Raw genomic sequence first — 21,511 nt, forward strand, 5'->3', positions numbered from 1 at the left:
CATTGCGGTGACGGGTAGTCCCCTTGCGATTTCAACAAGCCATTGAATGACTCGGAGAGTCGTTTGTTGTCGGCATACCCCATCGCCTACCTTCATCTAGTATAATGTCCATTTGTCTTTATCAATTGCATTTAACCGGTGGAAGGCTTCCTCATTCGCTGACCTAATAATGTCCATCCGGTGTTAAACTTCTTCTCCCCGATGCTCTGTTGTAGCCGCCCACATCCAATTGCAAAGTCGGGATTCGATATGTCTTTTGGAAGTTTGCCTTCAAATGCCTTAAACAATAACGATGGTAGGCAAAGGGTGGTCGCCACCCCGCAAATTGAACATATTGTGCAATATGCCGGCGTATCACATCGATATCACACATATTCCCATGCGATCCTTAATAACGTGTTGCCTTAAGTAGTCCAAAAACATACCCCACGTACTAATGCTCTCATTAGCCGCAATTGCAAAAGCTAGAGGGAATATAGCTCCATTTGCATCCATTCCAAATCGCTATTAGCAGCTTTATGTCATACTTCCCGTACACATGTTCCATCTATTGATATTACGGTGCCGACAATGAGCAAAATCATCAATGCATGGTTTGAAGGCCCCAAAACACAAAATCAAAAATATTACGGCACACCGAGCTTCGATTTGAGCTTCCATTCAATAACAATACCATGATTGAAGTGTTGTGAGCCGCCATGTATCTCGACAACGTCTTGAAAGAGCCCTCCCGATTGCGAAGACAATTTCATGTGCACGCCTACGCCCAAGATACGCCTTCCTCCTAGTAACGGTTTTGCTATATACCTTCGGGACGGCTCTAATACAATCTTTAATAGAATTACACGAAAAAGTTGAAATATCAGCATATAACAACAAGGAACATTAAATTAACACCAAAAATAAAATAAACTTAGGCGAAGGGGATACATTGGGTTTTCTTTAATGTCGCCAACTAATACACGCGCAATCAAATTAGTATCTAGATTGCAATGATCATCTGGGAGGTCACCCATATCACAAGTGTGCTTTGTGTAGAACTTTGAAATAGTCCACATCTTTTCAGCAGTTTCCTTACCACGGAGCATCCATTCGCAGCCTTGATATTTTCACTTGCAGACCAGTCGCTAAAGTTTTCGTGTGGAATCGTCAACTTTAAACTCCTCATCCCCTGGATGTAATAAATCTTAACAACCCTTTGCAATGATTTTTTTCGGTAGAAAATCATCCCTTTTTCAATATGAGCCTTTTGTTTTACCAGATACACTGGCTCTTTCCACAAACTTCGCCGAATATGATCATCATCCCTAATAAAGACAAAGGCAACTGGGCGATCTTGAAGATGATCAAGATAGGGGATCTCATCGGAATGCCACTGAATCGGGGTCGACTCTTCTTTGTTGAAATTGGATTTGCGGGTGAACCGAGTCGACTCTTGCCGTTCAAATGGTTCTTGTGAATTCGGTTCCTCGTGTGCTTGGATACGTTCATCATGTCTTGCAACAGTTCTACTTGATGTCGAGGATTAGTTCCAACCTCAATCTCATCGTCACTTTGCTCGTCGTCACTTTCCTCCGCATTAGGTATTTTCTCATTATCGCTGGATGATGTCACTATATAATTCGGATAATCCGGACCATCCATAGCAGGCCTTTGCCTATAATTTGGTGCAACCACCACATTCTCCCTACACAAGAAATTATGGTGTTTTAACTACTACACATCAAATAACACTATTGATGTTAAAAAAATAGACGTACCGATAGTAATCAATTGCGCACCGAAACTTGAGGAAGGACCGTCGCTTTGAGTTGTTGGATAGGTGAGGATGTTCCAACTGATTCATCCATTCCGATTGAGGAGACCATCCGATATGATCCATATCGGGTATATAACCCCTAAATAATATAATCGACATCATTAGTAGCATTCAAGTGTCACTACACATAATAATAATAATAATAATAATAATAATAATAATAATAATAATAATAATAATAATAATATTTACCATCGCTCGTCACATTCTTTGACTTAAACTATCCAGAGGCATTTGGCTAGTCAAAATGCTTTCATAGGTACTCATGTCAGGGTAATTGTGTTAATAAGTAGGTTCCGCTTGAGTGACTTTGGCCTGAATTATAGACGGGGCTCAGACGAGGTCTATTTCGGGCTTCGAGGAGCCACAGCCATGAATTCAAGTCGATTAATGAGGACCTTCTATATACATTTCAAGGACGTTTAAAGTTATGCATTTCCTATAATCATAAGGCGCCTTCAAATAATCAATCAAAGAATCATCGGCTTGAATGTACCACTGTCCATAACTAGTTACACCTTGCGGCATAAATGACGTTGGATATTTTCCAATTATATTTAGATCAAAATCACTTCTCCTAACTTGTAGTCTATTATACAAGGCTTGGAGTAGTTTTGAGAATTTTAAATCAAGTGGAAACTTAACATAGTATTTTGGGGAAGAATCATAGCGCAAATTATTTTCCTTGAATATAATTTGTCCGTCCCAGAATAAAGAAACTCTAATTCTTGGAACATCTGCCATATTTTGAATAATTTAGGAGGAATACAGAATGCAAAAACTAGATGAAACTTTGAATTTTTTGCTTTTTTTTGCCTTATACGAACTCGGTATTTATAAGATTTGAAGTTTGAATATAGATCCAACACATGTATGCAATTACATTGTCTTGCAGTGTTACGTCAAATCAAATTAACTGCGGAGAGTTGCATAACGCATGAAATAACTGCGTTATGGCGATTCCAACGAATAGTGCGCGCGTAAATTCTTGCGTTAACGCGTAAAATACGGTATAACACGGTAATTTAATGCATTATCTTTGGGATAACGCATATTTTACTTGCGCTATACCTTTACCGCATATATTGTCACCTCAACTGTAAAACAGAAAAACGTCATGATTCGAATCAAACTTTATATAACGTCATTTGACGAATAGTTGTTACCAACCACACAACATTCCACACAAAATTGAGTTACTATGTCATTTTTTGACCAATTTAGAGATATTAGTCATGTTATATCGTTCACTCCAGCAAACATATTTGAAGTAATGGGTAGGACCTGGGAACTAGATGATGATGATTTTCATTACTCAAATAACCCTAACGATAGATTCAATCGAGAATACAATAATAGAATGAGAGAGCAGCGGGATTGGCGTGTTAGGGAGGCTGTAGCACTGGAGCACAAGTTAGCGTCAGTAGGGCTTAAACGCCCAAAAAAGCGTGTTATGTCAATGCCTCGCGGAACTCCACAAGAGTTTAATTTAGCTCTTAATCATTTTCGCGAAGAGAACAATCGGATGCAAATACGTTACCATAGGGTGGAATATGGTATACATGGTAGCACAAGATTTAGATCCAAGTGGGATTCGGACTGTGAAATGTCCGATGAAGATTAATATTTTTCTTACAATAAGGTAAGTAGGTAGGGTCATAAAGACCCTCCCCCTCCCTCCCAGGGTACTTGGGGGTTTGCAACTATATAAGGAGCCCTTTCTTTTGTTATTAGACTACACCATATTCAATGTCGAGTAGTAGAAACTCGAATTGGTCTTTACTCCTTCCAAAAGAACCAAATAGCAGTGATGATGAGAGTTCAAATCATAGCAGTTTTTCGAGCGATACCAGTGATTTCAAATTAGATGAGCTAAATCCCCACCTTCTTATAGAGCGTAATGATGATTTCTGTAGTGTGAAATATTTAGATCTGCGAGAATATTATTGCGGTGTACGCCGAGAATGGTCACATCGGCTTGCAAAATCAGAATGTCTTGTTCGTGACTTGAAAAATCTCAACGCTCCAATCCCAACAAGGTACTCCTTAACCATGCCTCGAAGTAGGTCCGAGAACTTGCGAGCTTGCCGTGCAAAGGATTAGAAAAGAAAATAACGGGAGAATCTTTGACGGCAAGACGATGTAGATTTTACATGCTAAAGTTGGCCGAAGAACGAGCATCATCAACCGGTAGAGAACTAACTACTACTGAAAAAAGATGTGTCTTAAGAAATCGCCAATATTTTTCTGAGGACGATATTGAGGACTTGTACTCTGATGATGATTAAGAATGTTGTGATTTTAGTTTTAAGTTTAATATATTATTATACTGTTATTTTGAAGAATATTAGTATGTTAAGTATTTTCATCTACTCAAGGTTCTGAATGATGCAATTTAATTAAGTTTTTTTTTATTTGTATGAATATTGCCATTTTGACTAACTTTTGATTAATTATTAATGAACAAGTTTAAGTATTCGTAAAGAACTTCAAGCTAATGTCACCGAGTCTTCAAACGAAAATGGCGTTCGAGCACTTTTCAACCACTAAAACGGCCATCCGAACTTTTGTGTATCCTTGATGTATTGATTCTACCTTATTAATCGCACAAAAATAAGTAGTGTTCTATATAAATATTGAAGTTTCGGGGTCCCGAAGCATGATTAATCTATGGTTAAAGTACGTTAAAAAGTGTAACGAAAGAAGGGTTAACCAAAAGGGCTGGAAAAAAAAAGAGGAGCACTATAGCGCAGTAAATTACTGCGCTATAGCAGTTAACGGAACCGTCCCCGTTAACTACTTTAGCGCAGTAAATTACTGCGCTAAAGGTATTTTCGTAACATTTTTTTTGTTGGGGTATTTTGGTTCAAAATATTTTTTTTGGGGGCATTTTGGTTCCGGACTCTATATGTGAACGAGTCCGCAACTTTTTTAACCCATAAAAGTGTCTAAAGTTATCAAAATACTCTGTTAAAAAAGAAGAAGAACCAAATTACCTTTTTGCGCATTTAGTGCACAATATGCCGATTTGTGTAAATTTACACTTTGGCCAGGTCGCACCTTAAATTTGTCTTGTGATAGTGGCTAACTAAAAACCCCACTCATCTTCCCCACCCGATCGAGCCCCAACCATTTTCAAAAAAAAAAAAAAAAAAAAAAATGGCGATCCACTTTTTCATACTCCCCACAAACTAAACATCGTTTTCGAATAATTTTTTAACCCAAAATTCAATATTCTTGGTATATTCAAGGCAAGGAACAAATTTCAAAGCTTTAATCTCCGAATAAAGCGGCGTAAATCTCGATTTCAAAAACTAAAAGCCACCTTCATTTTAGTTATTTCACTACAAATTTTGTATTACATTGTTCAATATATTACTATCCTACGCATGATTGTTGTGTAATAGTTGCGGATTACGAAAAAAAAAATATTGCCCACTTTTTTTTGTGCGCAATGGGCAGCCCCAATTTTTTTTTTATTAATTAATTGTTAATTGTTTGTTAGGTAATTGTTTATTAGTTGGTTATTTATTTCGTAACCCTTAATTGTCGGATTAACTAATTGTTTATTTGTTAATTATTTATTAATTAGTTATTAAATATTTTTAATAGTTTCATTAATTAATTATTTATTTTTAATTATTTTCTAGCTCAATTGTTATTTAATTCAAATTATTTGCTAGCTAATTGTTAATTGATTTAATCTTTAAGTTAGGTTTGAACATCCCTAGTTTAAGAGTTAAAATAACATTAATATAATATTAGTTAGTTAATTGTAGTTGGTTTAATAATTAATTAACAATTATTAATTCGCAAATTTAGATAGTTAATATAATTTCCCTAAAGTCTTAGTTAGTTAGTATAATTATATATGAATTTGTTATTAATTGTATCTAATCCTTAGTTAGCTTAACATCCCTTTTAAGATTAAAATAGCATTAACATAATATTAGTTAGTTAATTGTAGTTATTAGTTAGTATAATAATTAATTAACAATTATTAATTCCATGGGTTTAGATAGTTAATATAATTTCCCGTTAAAAATGTTAGTATAATTAAACATCTTTAGTTTAAGTCTACAAGTTTTCATGCCTTAATAATTTTTTTATACAAGATTACATAATTAATAGTACTGTTAATAATTAATTAAAAATGCTAAATACGACACCTTATATTATGAAACCATATTTACAAGTTATTTCATGAAACCATTGGTACCTCCCGGGGTTGTGGAGCAGTTATTTAAGTGAAATCATGAGATACTTATTGGGGGCAATATCAAGTACAACGTTAATTCTTTGTGGCCGAAAATCATGGGCTTCTTAGCCAACTATATCATCTCATGTTAATGACCACCATTTCGGGAGTTGAGGTCACAAATTAGGTCGATGAACGCTTTTGTAGATTGAGGAGCCGAAATGCTCGTAGCCGGCGGGACAAGGATCGCGGTTTCGCGCCTCGGGAGAGTCATATGGGTCAATACCTTAATGTCTTCCCTCTTCGAGCACTTGGATCCATAGACATGCAACATCCGATTACACGGGGACTCACCTCGGGCAATGGTTGACCGACGTGCTCGTATGTATCTTCTCGTCATATTCGGGAGCATCCCCGTTCCCGAACACATCGGGTTCGCCACGTTGGTGATTTACTACATACTTGGGATGTTACGGTTAAGGGGCGGGGGCTTTAATGTATCGCGGGTGTCGAGCGTCTATTAGCGTGAGAACCGGGAGCATTTTCCCGCTCCACGTACTATACGTGTGTGTATTTCATTCTAAATATAGCTTTTTGAAACGACGACCGATAAAATATTTTTTTAATAACCCTTTCGGATATGGGTATGGATTAGGATGAGACCTTTAGCTCATATGTTATATATATATGCCATACGCACGGAGATGGACGAGAGGAGGCGTTATCCAAGATGCGGATACGCACCGCAATATTCTCCCGTTCAAGAATCAGCTGGATCGTATGACGTCGGAAACGGTAAGTTTTTTTTATTTAACATTAGTATGTTATTTTTTTGTTACTATTTTAGTCTTTTATTATTAACTAATTCAATTATTTTTATAGGCTTTTATATGGGCGCCGTATGATAAGATTTTGGATCAGCTGCCGGCATTTTGTAGGGCTGCCGGAGTCCTCGTGGAGGTCGCGGTGTCCGTTGATACATATAGACATCATAAAGGAGCACGCGCCCGACCGCGTCTTACGACTTCGCGTTTGCTCGTAACCGACTTGGGACCACGACCATTACACGCAGGACGAGCGTACGACCGTCACTGATGCATGGCGGGCCTTTATGCAGCTCCAGGTCCACCGTTGGGATCAGATTATCGCGCCGTGGTTATGCGACTTACTAGTCATGCATTTATAGGTCATCGCGACTGATTGGCAGCGAGGCCTTGTGCGGATGGCCGTGGATATGCGGCTCTCTCGGGACGGTGAGGCGTTGGTTTTTATTAGTCTTAAACTTAATTAATCGTTTAATGTATTAAGTTACAAATTTATTAAAAAACAAATGCGACTACGGACGTACGTAGGATGCGGCCGGGAGAGTGGACCATATGGATGCCCCGAGAGACACGGGATATGAAACGCGGATGGTTTAGCCGAGGGTGGTATGCTTTGAGCTCGAACGTCGACAAGCACATTCACCCGAGGTCCGCATCGGCGGCGTGGTTTAAACGTGGTATTTTTAGAAGGCCGCGGCCGATTATGACTTACTAAAGATGTTTTATAAGAGGTCGTGGTCTATTAGATGAGCACAACTTATACGTTATATTCCGCCGACTTCAGAGATCCTGTCGACTTCTTGCCGGCCGTCGACTTTAGAGATCCCGTCGACTTCAGAGCATCCGTCGACACTTGTATATACGCCGGATTTATTTTCAGGTCACATGTTCTAGCCATCGCCTACACAGCCGCTAGTTCGTTATCCACAGGGTGAGCGGCCAACTCGTGATCTACGGTGTGGCACGGAGCTGGACTTCGATTTCTTATTCGAGGATTTCGACATGTCTCCGGCTCCGTGGCCCGCTCAGGCGACTGCTGAAGACCCATCTCAGGAGCCTTCTAGCCAGCCATCTCAGGAGTTCGTCGACACACATGTTTGAATTTTTACAATTAAATAATGTATTAAGTTAATTGTTTATATGTTATTTTATGTTTAGTTTAGCATAAAACTAAACTATATTGTTTATATGTTATTTCAGGTTCATTCTCCTGTGCCTGTGGACCCGTCTCCTGCTCCGATACCATTTACATCTCCGGCTCCGGGGCCCACTCAGGAGACAGCTTATGAGCCTTCTAAGGATCCCTCTAGCCAGCCATCTTAGGAGCCTGTCGACACACAAGTTTGATTTTTTACAGTAAAATAATGTATTAAATTAATTGTTTATATGTTATTTTATGTTTAGTTTAGCATAAAAATAAACTAAATTGATTATATGTTATTTCAGGTATATTCTTCTGCGCCTGTGGATCCCTCTCCTACTCCGACAGAGTCATCTCCTGAAGATCACATTTCGGCCACCGTTGTCTCCCATAGGAAACATGTTTTGAACAAGCCCCCTAGGAAGGGAACGCAGGATGATCACGCCATAGAGCGTGCATAGATTAAGAGGAAGATGGGGGATGGAGATGATGGTGAGAGTGGTGGGGGTGGTGGGGTTCGACTTAGGCCTAAGGTTATTCTAAAGCCTCTCATATGTGGGACCTAGGGGGATGGAGATTGTATATTTGTAAATAAAATGTACATTTTATGTTAATATTATATTTTTTTTTGGTATTGTTTATCGTTTAATAGTAACTCGTGCGACATCCTAAATTAATCAAGACCCTATAAAATAAAACACTTAAACCTAAAGATAACAAGTTTACAAACAAACAAAACTTACTTTGGGGCACTTTACAACCCCTGAAACGACGATCCAAACGTATAGGTATACTTGATGTGTTGAGTCTACATTATTGTTCGCGGAAAAATATATCAGGTTCTATATATAATATTAATATTCCGGCGTTTTTAAACATGACTAATCTTTGATCAAAGTACGGAAAAAACTTGAATTTCAAAACTATTCAAAATAATAAAGGCATGGGAATTTTAGTTAGCCACTATTGCGAACAAATTTAGTGCGCAATAGGGCCAAAGTGTAAATTTACACTTTGGTCCTATTGTGCACTAAATTTGTGCCCAAAAGGTAGTTTGGTTCTTTTATTTTTATTTTTTTAGCAGGGTATTTTGGTAACTTTAGACACTTTTTAAGTTAAAAAAGTTGCGGACTCATATGTGAACTATAAGAAGCAGTGTTGCTCGAGCATACCTAAAACCGGAGCCCCCACTTCATTTGAGTTGCTACCGGAAAAAATATCTAAATTGTCTCCTGTACTATTTTAAATGCTTCAATTTGTTACTGTATGTGTTATACTTTTAAGTTTATATTCAGACGGACATTAGCAATTTATGTTGTATTTGTTTGTGTTATTGACAAAGCTTCGGTGTAAAATGAGTGGTTTTCACCTACTTAAATTCTTTGCAAAACAAAAAAAATAATTTAAAATTACCCCCTGGTAGAAGCTTCTTGATCTAACATATTTGGTTAAGCTACATTCTTCTTTTGATTGTCTAGATCACTAAAGGGATAATATTTTTGGATAGCCAAGACATTACTCCCTCCGGATCAAAAAAAATATCCATTTAGCCATTTGCACACTCCTTAAGAATATGAAAAATCTACATGGCGTGACTAACTATTATAAGTAATTATATTTAGTAGCAATAGTTTGAATTAATTACTTCTCATAGCTAAAAGTTGTAGTTGAATTACCTATTATAGCTACATTATATATTTAAAGTAAAATACTCTATTTTTATTATTTTTATCTTGACTGAGAATTTTAGGGCTAGCTTTTAGGTGTTCTTCTCCCTCCGCAGCTGCTGGCCACCACGAATCGCTGCCGGAGCCCCTGTGAAAACCACTGCTCTCAGATCTGGCGCCGACAAGTCACCATTGACATCGCCGCCGGAGCTTCGGCGAAACCACTGCTCCCTCTTCTCAGATCAAACCTTCTTTATAGTTTTTTTTTTTTTTTAATGCGTTTTAACGGTGAAGAAACCGTCGTCGACGTTAGTAGAACCTAACGGCGACGCGATGATCGATGCTGCCAATAACATCATTTTAACTGTGAAGAAACCGCAGCTGTCGTTCTTCTCAGATCTAGCGTCGTTACTGAGTTCGCGCTGCTGGAAAAACGAACGCCGGCGTTAGGGACGTGGTCGATCTGGCATCGTTCTGATGTATTTAAGATCCTTACCGGCGCCGTCGCCGACGGTGGAAAAATCTCCGACGTTGTATTTAAGATCCGAGTGTATTTATTGTATCGCAAATCTGAGTGTATTTTATTTATTGTATCGCAAATCTGAGTGTATTTTATTCATTTTATCTCAAATCTGAGTGCATTTTTCTTGTTTCTCAGATCTGAGTGTATTTCACTGTATTCGTTATATTTTTAGTGCAACATACAGTGTTTCTTTATGTATTTTTCGCCTGTATTTCGATTTTGTATACAAATAATTACAGTGTATTTGAATACAGCTGAATATTCATATGTTTTTTTGCACTTATGATGTTTGAATACAATCGAATTTAAAATACAATAAGTTAACTACAATGTAAAATAAGTTAGGAATGAATACAACTTAATTGAATACATCCGAATTGAATACAGCGAAATACAACCGAATTGAAATATAGTCGAATTGGAATACAGCGAGAACATATTGTGAATACAGGGAAATTCCTTCACTGGACCAGCTAAGTGTAGCTACGAGATGTAATTAAGCAACATGTAGCTATGCAGTTTTTAACCGTCAAAATGTAGTCATTTATGAAATTTTCTCTAAGAATATTCTGATTTCTAGACAAAAAGAGGTAATTTGACTAAATTGCCCCTGATTAAATAGATATTGGGATTTGATCACATAGCACTCAATACGGCAAATCTGAAAAAACAAGCTTAATTCTTTCTTGATTTGATAAGTGAACACTCTTTTTGACTGAAGAAAAAAAGATTAAGTAGACACTTTTTTTTAATCTAGAGGGAGTAATTAACATCACAGCCAACAAAAAGATATATGTAGTATTTGCTTTCTTCTCAAAGCAAATCATCTGCAATAACTCTTTTCTTTACATTGAAATCTTTTTTTTTTTTTTTTGTTCAAAGCAGGCAATTTCTCTAATTTCCTACTATGTTATCTTGGTAGGGTGTTCAAGAAAAACCGAAAAACTAAATTAAAATCGACTTAAAAGAACGACACATGTTTATTTGATTTGAAAGATAATTGAACTAGACCAACATATAAATTTATTTATTTTGGTTAGTACTTTATAATTTAATAGTATAGTTTTTTTCATTTACAAAGACATATTTTGTTCTTTGCTTGTGATAACAAAGTAAATATCTTAAAAGGTCAGTCAACTAGGGTGAATTATGTAGCAAAGTCATTGAACTTTATTTTACAAATGCCGCTATATCTAATGGATGTCCACCATTACTAGGATTCAGCCACTTAAATCCTACGTTGCCTCACATTTAGTTATGGTGAACGTCACTCTGCATGTGGCATGCCACCTCACCACCCTAGCTCTATTTTACCCCTTCCCCTAATAATGGCAGCGTAAGTAAATACTTAAAAAAGTGTTCACTACTTTTTAATTTGTTTTAGCGAAATAATAAAGTACAATCTATGCATCCAAACATTTATTAGAAATTATTAATTATATTAGAAATCAGATAATAATATTTTAATAACATTTTTGATTAAAAGGTAATACTCCAGTAATATTTAAATGTTGGTTGGAACATTCAAATGAAGTCGAGAAGTAAGATTAGTTGGGAAGAAAACAACTTCTATCCAAAAGTGACTGGACGTCATGTTCTCATCTAGGGGAAATGTTCTCCGTAAAAAGTATTTTTTAGCGATCAAACATTAAAAAATAATGTACTTTTCGAAAATATTCTCTAATAAATATTTCTTGTTCAAGTAAATGGAAAATTAAAGAAAAATAAAAGAGAAACACATACCTGGGATATTTATTGCCGCTACATGAATTAAACGGTCCACTGTAGCACTGGCAATTCCCATGTTGATCATAGTGACGATCAGAATAGGAATCCGGGTTCAATTCCGGGCAGCGGAATTATTTTTGATAAATTTTTGTCATTTATTTTATCATTGTAATTTTCATAAATTACCATAGAAAAATAGGTAATAAGTAGAAGAAAGTTTGTGTGATAACGGATAATATTTCTGTGACAAAATAATATTATATTTTACTTGCATTTAGTTGAAGTATTGATTCTGCAGTTAACAATCTCGAGATTATTTATACCATAATTATGGTATTATTTTGATATAGCTGTCAATGTGAGATTGCGAATTTAAAATTACAACAGTCACGTTATTAAATAGGTATCGAAAATTATATTTCCGGCTAAAATGACCATGAAAGCTAACTAGACAAAGTTGAGTGACTTTTGGAAGACAAAATAAAGTTGAGTGACTATAATGACCGATGACCAAAAGTTGAACCATCCGAGCTTGTAACTAAGGAGCCGTTTAGACATGATTTGAAATCATAAGATGAAATACGTTATTAAATAGGTATCGAAAATTATATTTCAGGCTAAAATGACCATGAAAGCTAACTAGACAAAGTTGAGTGACTTTTGGAAGATAAAACAAAGTTGAGTGACTATAATGACCGATTACCAAAAGTTGAACCATCCGAGCTTGTAACTAAGGAGCCGTTTAGACATAATTTGAAATCAAAAGATGAAATCATGATGATTTGAAGTTAAAGTTTTATTTGGACATGCAATTTATTTTTCTTATAGACATAAAAACCCACAAGTTGTGAAAACCATCAAAACTTTCCCAACCTTATATAATCTTTCCAAATGAGTAAGTCATCTTTCATAACAAAATTAATACAAACTAAAAGGCCTTTCTAAAAGATACAACATCAATTGATCAAACTTTAGTTCAATTAAATGAAAAATTGAACATGAGTTGTAATGTAACTACTCTTTAATATAATCCTCTCACATGGTTGGTAAGAATAAATTTGTTATAAATTTGCTACCAACTTGTAGATCTTTTAATAATTGATATAAATGGTTGGAAAACATGATTGGTAAATATATCTATCAACTAATGCATCTATTTTTACAAAATATAAACTTATGAGTCAACTTTCACATTTAAAAAAAATTGAAATCATGATTCAGAATTCCAAATCATGAAATTTCATCTCATGAGATGAAATCGCATGTCCATGCACGTCCAAACGCCTACTATGTAAAGATGACTTGAACCAATTGACTCACATGTCAAATGGTGGAACCGATGATAAAAAAGGAAATTTTTTAGACAATTGTGGATTGCTGACTTGACAAGTTATGACATTAGGACTATTTTAAACGATTCAATTTTGTGTATTTGTTAACTTTTTAGTTTATTCAGACTGACATTAGCAAATTATTTTGTGCTTATTTGTTTGTATTATTAACAAAGCTCAAGTGTAAAATGAGTGAGTTTCACGTATTTAAATTCTTTACAAAAAAAAAAAAAAAAAAGTTAAAAATTATCCTCATGTTAAAGCTTCGTTAGGGGATCATGGGAAAAAATGAAAATTTTTAAAGGCAAAGATAATATTAGACCAAAACTTTAATGGAAAATGAAATCGCTCAATTTTAAAAGTATAAATGTATTACTTCACCTAACTTCTATTAGCTAATGAATGAAGTATTAGTACTTGTTTGAACATTTCAAAATTAGGTTTATAGCTACCATAATTTACAAATTGGTTTCAAAATTAAGTACTCTCATTTACTCTCAAAACAAGAACGTAGTTTCAAGGATGAAGATCATCAATAATGATTTCTAGTGGGAGTGCTTTGAAAAAATAGAGCTAGATGGGGCCTCAAATGAAAATAAAAGCAATCCAAGTGGGAAGAGATTTTTATTTTGAAATAAGTAGAATGAATGGCATGGGGGTTGAAATGGACCTTTCATTAACAACCAACAGGCTTCATAAAGAAAACTAATAATGGAAAGACAAACCAAAATCTAATTTTAAAGATGTATGATACTTTTGTTGTATGTTTCGAGTAAAATCATTGAGTCTATGGACTGCATGTGAAGACTTTAAAGAACCTGAAATCAAAATAGAAGGGGCAAAGCCACCAAATGCGAACTATCCACCTTTTGGTGAATCTTTTTCTTAATTTTTAACTTGAAATGGCACTGTCATGATTGAATCAAACCCTACCCACACTCACACCTTATGTTGGAAGATTTTATATGTTGGGAAGATCTTTTTAGTACAATAATGTTACATTTTTATACCCTATCCTCTCCAAGATTTAGTGAAAAGATTGGTAGATTAACTTGGGTTAAATTGGCTCTTTAGTAATTTGATTTTTTTTTTATAAGAGAAGATTATCTTGAACAATGAAATACTAGTAATTCTAAACACTTCCATTGTGTTTCTGCCTAATTGTTCCACTTAACTTAGTTGAACGTTGTCGGTGGAGAGAATTTGTGAAATGTTGATAATATTTTCTTTGACAAATAACAAACAGAGACTTTATTCTATGTATTTTCATATTCAGTCAATCGTTTCCATGTTTTATTTTATATTGAAGCTAAAAAACCCTCCTACTTCTTTCATTTCAAAGTATTAGATTTTCTTTCTTTTTGTTTCAAGAACTTATTGGGAAGAGAAACTCTTCGAAAATATTATCTAATTCTGTAATTTCACTTTAAAAATACTAAAATGCCTATTGAATTTATCTACAATATCAATATTTAATAGGATTTGGTTGAATACCAACTTAATCATGTTTCAATATTCAATATTCAATAGGGGCATCATTGCACAAAAATAGTTCAAGTGCTAAATTGTTTTAATACCAAAAGTTTAAGGGCCGCCAAAGGGCTTTAACAAGAAAAAGAAAAAGAAAAAGAAAAAGAGAATTGACATTGCGATGGACAGGGCTCTTTTTCTTTTGATAATTATAATATAGGATATTATTGCTAGGAGACTACAGAGGAAATGTAGACTTCATTGAGAGGTTTTGCAATGTTCCTAATAATACTCAACTGTTTTTTAATTTCTACTGCTTTGTCTGTGTAGCTGGAGATACTAAATAAGTGATGATTAATTGCTTTCCAAGTAACATGATAAGGCAGTTATAAGAAGCAGAGCATCAAAGTGTAGTTATAGTTTGTGGGGATCATCACTATTAAATACAACGGATTCAAAATTTAAGAATTTGGCAGTTGGATAGGAGCTAAGTTAATACTAAGAACCACTACGTAAGTAATATTTCCTCCGGATAAAAAAAAATGTTCACTTAGCCTTTTTTTCTTGAGTAAAAAAAAGTGTCCATTTATCAAATCAAGAAAGAATTAACATTATTTTTTCAGATTTGCTCCTATTAAGTGTTATATGATCAAATCCCAATGCTTATTTAATTAGGGGTAATTTAGTCAAATTACCTATTTTTGTTTAGAAGTTAGTATTTTCTAAGAAAGTGTGCGAAATAGGGCTGTGAACTCTTTTTTGATCCTATGAGGGAGTACCATATTTAGTAACAATTTTTTGCTATGTATAATATTCAACACACTAATATGGTGTTTGGTTTGTAATTTAGAAACCCGCATAACTAATATATAAATAAGTTATGAGAAAAATTATGTATTATTTTATGCAAGATAGAAAATGAAATCACTAATATATGGATAACTAAATCCTGCGTAACTAATCCCAACATAAAATAATACATAAATTCTCTCATATCTAATCATTGCATTACTAATACCCGCATAATTCTAACCAGCTACTATACTACCCCTACTATTATAAATTTTCAGATCCTCTATGAAGACTTGTTATTGTAAGATAACTTAGCAAAAATTTACTTCTTTATGAAGAGGTTCACAATTTGCTATGTCCTGTGACAAAAATTAATGGTGATTTCAAAAAGACCTAAAACTGTCCTGGAGTACTCATACAAACTCAATTTTGCTCGTCATACAAAATAATATTTCCATCTTCCATTTCCCAGGTGTTGTTCTCTTCACCATGCCATGATAAATGCACATACACTTGCATTCACAATGCGTGATTGCAATTACGTTCAATAGACGCTTCCTAGCAAGTTTTCTACTTCAATATTTTGAAAAGATCCACTTTTTATATGAGAAAAATAATCTTAGCTAGTCCATTTATCAAGACAAAAAACAAGAGGAAAATTTAAATCAAATGACTCTGTGTCATCGAATATGCTAGGAAATTAGAGAGATAATAGTTGAAAGAGCTGGCTCAAAAGCTTGAGAAACAAGTGAATAAGCAAATTACAATAAAATACAATATCAGTGAAAATACGAAATTAGCTCATAAAACTAATAACATTAACTTAATTGGGACGGGAGTTTTTTATTTTCGAAATTTGATTCCTTCATTGCTTGTCAGTCTACCTAAAACTTCAAAATTGCAAGTTCACTACACTTTCTGCAAAGAATCTAATTCAAATCTTCATCAAACCTTTCCCCTCATTTGAGTCATTTCCTTATTCTTTTATTCTCTCAAAAACATCGCAACTACTCTGTATTTCTCAGCTTTTGCCTAAAAAAAGAAAACTGTAAACAGAAAAAAGCAATTCAAAATGATGGTCAAAATTTCCTATGTTCACACCACCATGACCAATGAAAAGCTGGGAATTGAAATACAAAGCTTCAAAAGTTGTTTGCTTCTTTTTTCGTCACTGGTCAAAATTTCCCCTTTTACTAGCTCAAATAATTAACATATCAAATCAAAAAACAGTCTGTATCAAACAGAAGAAGACAAGGTCTATTCAAATCCAGATCTCGAACATGACAAATTTTAAAAAAACTCAAATCTTGAAAATGACAATACCTATCCAAACAAACCTCACAAATTTCCAATAATTTTCATTCAATAAGAGCAGAAATCTGAAAAAGAGGCAATTAAACATATAGTACCAACAAATTCAGCTACTATAAGTTGTAGTACATAAAAACACCATCAAAACAGAGGCTAATAAACATATAGTAGTACCAACAATTTTGTTAAAATTGAATTGACAGACAAATTCAGTTACTATAAGTTGTACTACTATATAAAAACACCATCCAAAGAGAGGCTAAAATAAACATATAGTAGTACCAACAATTTTGTTAAAATTGAATTATTGACAGACAAATTCAGTTACTATAAGTTGTACTACTACATAAAAACACCATCCAAAGAGAGGCTAATAAACATTCTAGTACCAACAATTTTGTTAAAATTGAATTATTGACAGACAAATTCAGTTACTATAAGTTCTGTATATAAAAACACCATCCAAAAAAAAGAAAAAAAATGAAAAAATAATCAAAAAGAGTTTTATGACAACAATTAATACCCATCAAGTGAGCATCACCATTCTCTCTCTTCATTCGTATACCAACAACCAAAAAAAAAAAAAAAGTAAAATAAAAATAAAAATTCAATATACCACGAGAAATACACTTTTTATTTTTTCTTAGCTCCTGCAACGAGTAATAGCACTGCATCCACGAGAATAAGGATTTGCTTGAGCACCTGGTTTACAGTTGTAATATGAAGCACCACGTCTAGAACATGGTACACTGTTCTTCTGCAGCGCACCATAGCTGATGTACTTCTTTGTTGCTAAAATACGCCTGTTTGATTCACTGTCCAAAGCAAACTCTTCTTCTTCAGCCATGCATTCTGCTATACTCCCTTTGCACGATTCCCCAGATCTTGCCGGTATTATCCAATCGTAGGCTCCACTGTCACCAGCCTTAGCCATTGAAATGAAAAATGCAAAAACAAGAACACAAATAGCCAAACACGACTTAATTCCCATTTTTGATGTAAAATCAAGACACCCTTTTGCTTGTTTCTTCTTGTTTTTGTGTTCGGTGTTGAAACTTTGGTTATTTTTGCAAACTCTCTGAAGAAGAAGACAATTATAAATGGGCAAAGGCCAGTTGTGTTATAAGTAGGGGGGATTGGTTATCTGCCCTTGATATTGGACTTTATTACTATATTGCCAGGGAGGATTAGGAAAGTTTGATACTTTGATTTATTGGGTGTCCACTAACTTTTATTTTCAACGCGGAGAATTTAGAGGTTGGGGTTTATTTTTAATTTTTTTTAAAGCCGGCGTTAGACATGTATGGCATATATAATTGGTGAGGTAGCTATCAAATATTGTTGAGAAAATTGCAATCACATATTGAGCTTTGACAATTTCCAAGTAAGAAACAAGTCATAAAATACTTGATATTATCTGAGGTTTAATTATGGACTAAAAGGATTAGAATGAAATATTGTGTTGTGTTAATGTGAGTATCGTCCCTTATAGCTGGTTTGACCAAGTTCTAAAAAATTTTGAAAAAAGAGAGAACATGTTTTAGCGAGTTATTTTTCTGTCGTGTACAGCAAGCCGAAAAGATGGATATATCATCATATGAAGTAGAAGTACAAGTTATTTTAATATTTTAAGATAAAAATATTCTTAACAAAAGTTGATACTTTCCAAATTATCCCAATTGTAAAAATAAAAATTGATCTCATCCGTTGTCGATAACAGATTTATGAAAAAAAGTCTCATAAACATACTCTTTGATGTATCTTATGACTTTATGTTTTACATTTTAGTTAAATAAAATTAAAGAATTTCACTTAATTAAAATTTATCATAAATATTTCAAATAATTTATCTATTTAAATAAGGATTACTAATTGTAAAGTGAATTTTTATCCATTCTTTTTCGTAATGCACGCTAAAGAAATATTTTTTTAAAGAGAGGCCAAACTTTATATGAATTGCTTCCATAATATTAACAAATGCGATTTTTGAATAATTTAGCCAAACGCAAACTATAATTATCATTATTGCTAAAATTTCATTTCACAAAAATATATTTTTCAAAGTAAATGGTGAGGTAGCTATCAAATGTTGAGAAAGGGTTGAGTTTGACATTGTCCAATAGATTACAAATTACTATAAAATAGTTGAAATAATGTGATTCCTTATGACAACAAGAGGATTAGAATGGTCTTTTATAACGTGTGTACCGTTTCATAGTCTAATACCTACTACTTAGCATGTAATTTTATTTAGTTGCACATAATCAATATGCACAAACTTCTTTTATCATCAATTTGATAATTTTGAAATTGTCTTTGATCAACCACTTGAAATCACTTTAACAGTAGAAAACTACTCCATATTTTTTTTACCTCTTTAAACAATTACCAATTATTTTCTTCTTATTATCTTGAATTATACATGAAGGAGGAAGGTTGAAACAGGTTAATAGACAATGAAAAAGATAGTCAAAATCATTATGATTTTTCAACTATTAAATTTACAAGAATGTGCCGTCTTGGCACTTGCTTAATTTCATTAATTTAAATTGAGGCACAATTATTTCATTGATTGACCTAGTACTTGAAGCAAAGTATAAAGATAGACAAACTTCACGAAAACACAACTATATGTGCTATTGTTAGAAAAAATAACCACTTATTTTAGAAGATGACTACGAGCAATGTACATGATAATTCCTTAACTAGAACAAAAGAAATGTTTGAAAATGATAGAAAGTTGGTCGTAATGAGTTTTATTACTATGGCAATATCCAAGGAAAAAGAAAGGACAAGAAAAAAAATTAAATTTTGATAAGGTTAGGTAATGGCAACTATCGTAATAAGTAGGAAATAGGATGTCCAAAATGGGTAGAAAATGAAAAGATATTCGACTGACTGAGCTGTCCACTGCTCCCGTAGTAGGAAGAGAAAATAAGGGAGAAAAGAATAGTGTGGAGCTGTAGTATTTATTAAAAATAGGGATACAAAGTAAATAAATATAAAGAAAAAGACGGCAGAGCTAGGTAGGGTTTTATATAATTTGGGCAAGTCCGTCCAATAATCTTGTCAACCGAAACACGTTTTGCTCTTTCCCCCTTTCTATTCTGGTTGGCTAGGCTTATGCGTCCAGCTCACTTCCGTCACCGTTACAGATTCCCCGTTATCAATGATTGTGTTTGGTGTTCTGCTTTATGTTAAATTTATTTAATTAAATAAATAAAGTATTAAATAAAAAGGATGACAGCAATTACCTGTTCCACTAATTTGACTTGCTTTGGTTAATCACAACACTTAAATATCTTTTCTAAATCTGGTTAGGTGAAAAAAAAAAAAAAAAAACTTTGCTTCAAGCATTTTATTACAACATATAATTGAAGAGAGAAAATGTCTAAATTTGCTTTTGAACTAACAACTCTCGCCAACTTTCCATCTGATGAAAGTGGGCAATAACATACACTTGTCATTTCCCTTTCGTGTTGCATTTTGCCCTTCTTTCTACCTTTAGCAAACATAATTCTCTTTGATTTTACAATTATCTAAAATAGGGATACAAAGTAAAATAAATATAAAAAAAAAAGACATAATACTAGGTAATGATGGTTTTATATAATTTGGGCAAGTCCGTCCAAAAATCTAAAGTCAACTAACTAAAACACGAGATTTGCTCTTTCCCCTTTCTATTCTGGTTGGCTAGGCTTTTGTCAGTGTGTGTGTTACAGATTCCCCGTTATCAATGATTGTGTTTGGTGTTCTGCTTTATGTCAAATTTATTTAATTAAATAAATAAAGTATTAAATAAAAAGGATGACAGCATATTACCCGTTCCACTAATTTTAACTTGCTTTGGTTAATCACAACATTTAAATATCTTTATATAAATCTGGTTAGGTGAAAAAAAAAAAAAAAAAAACTTTGCTTCAAGCATTTTATTACAACATATAATTGAAGAGAAAATGTCTAAATTGGCTTTTGAACTAACAACTCTCGCCAACTTTCCATCCGATGAAAGTGGGCAATAACATACACTTGTCATTTCCCTTTCGTGTTACATTTTGCCCTTCTTTCTACCTTAGCAAACATAATTCTCTTTGATTTTACAATTATCTATGTAAGCTAAACATGTGAATGACTCATCTAAGTCATAATACTCGTTAATGATGGTGGAATTGGATTGGGAGCTTGGCAGAAAACTATAAAGTCATCACTAACTAGCAATGAAATGTCGACCAACTGAAATTGACTATAAGGGTATGCTTTTGTCAGTGTGTGTGTTTAGGTAACTTATAGGAGCTTCATGTCATATGTCACACATATGTCAACTGTCAAGTATTTGTTATGCAAAATCAATTTTGAAGTAGTTAGACACAGTATGGGGTGCATATTAGGTTCACTTTTTAATTACTTGTGCGGTTTATAATAGTTTTAACCTTTTAGTTTAGATATATAAAGCGGGAAAAACGCATAGTGATCAAGGTTTTAGACAAAGAAGGAGCCATTTAGCCTTGGCACTGGCGCCGAGATAACATTTTCAAATAAGGCAACGGTAAAGAAGTCAGTCTCGAAAACATCAGTAAGAAAGCTTTATTCAGTGAAGGAAAAAGAAAGTATAAGGACTTTGGGAACACTAACGGTGTTATATGGGAACGTTATCTGAAGTATCCGTTGTGTACAGCAATATATATATATATATAGGGGTGTGGGGTC

General features: G+C 34.0%; 1 protein-coding gene across 1 annotated transcript; it reads right to left on the bottom strand.

Annotated features, from left to right (window-relative positions):
• Positions 1 to 17,151: 17,151 nt before the first annotated feature.
• Positions 17,152 to 17,899, bottom strand: LOC132064263 (rapid alkalinization factor). Its single transcript, XM_059457179.1, has one exon. The coding sequence runs from the start codon at positions 17,793 to 17,795 to the stop codon at positions 17,448 to 17,450; it is 348 nt and encodes a 115-aa protein (XP_059313162.1). The 5' UTR covers positions 17,796 to 17,899; the 3' UTR covers positions 17,152 to 17,447.
• Positions 17,900 to 21,511: the final 3,612 nt, after the last annotated feature.

This window comes from Lycium ferocissimum, chromosome 7 (genome assembly GCF_029784015.1).
Source record: "Lycium ferocissimum isolate CSIRO_LF1 chromosome 7, AGI_CSIRO_Lferr_CH_V1, whole genome shotgun sequence".
Lineage (NCBI taxonomy): Eukaryota > Viridiplantae > Streptophyta > Magnoliopsida > Solanales > Solanaceae > Lycium > Lycium ferocissimum.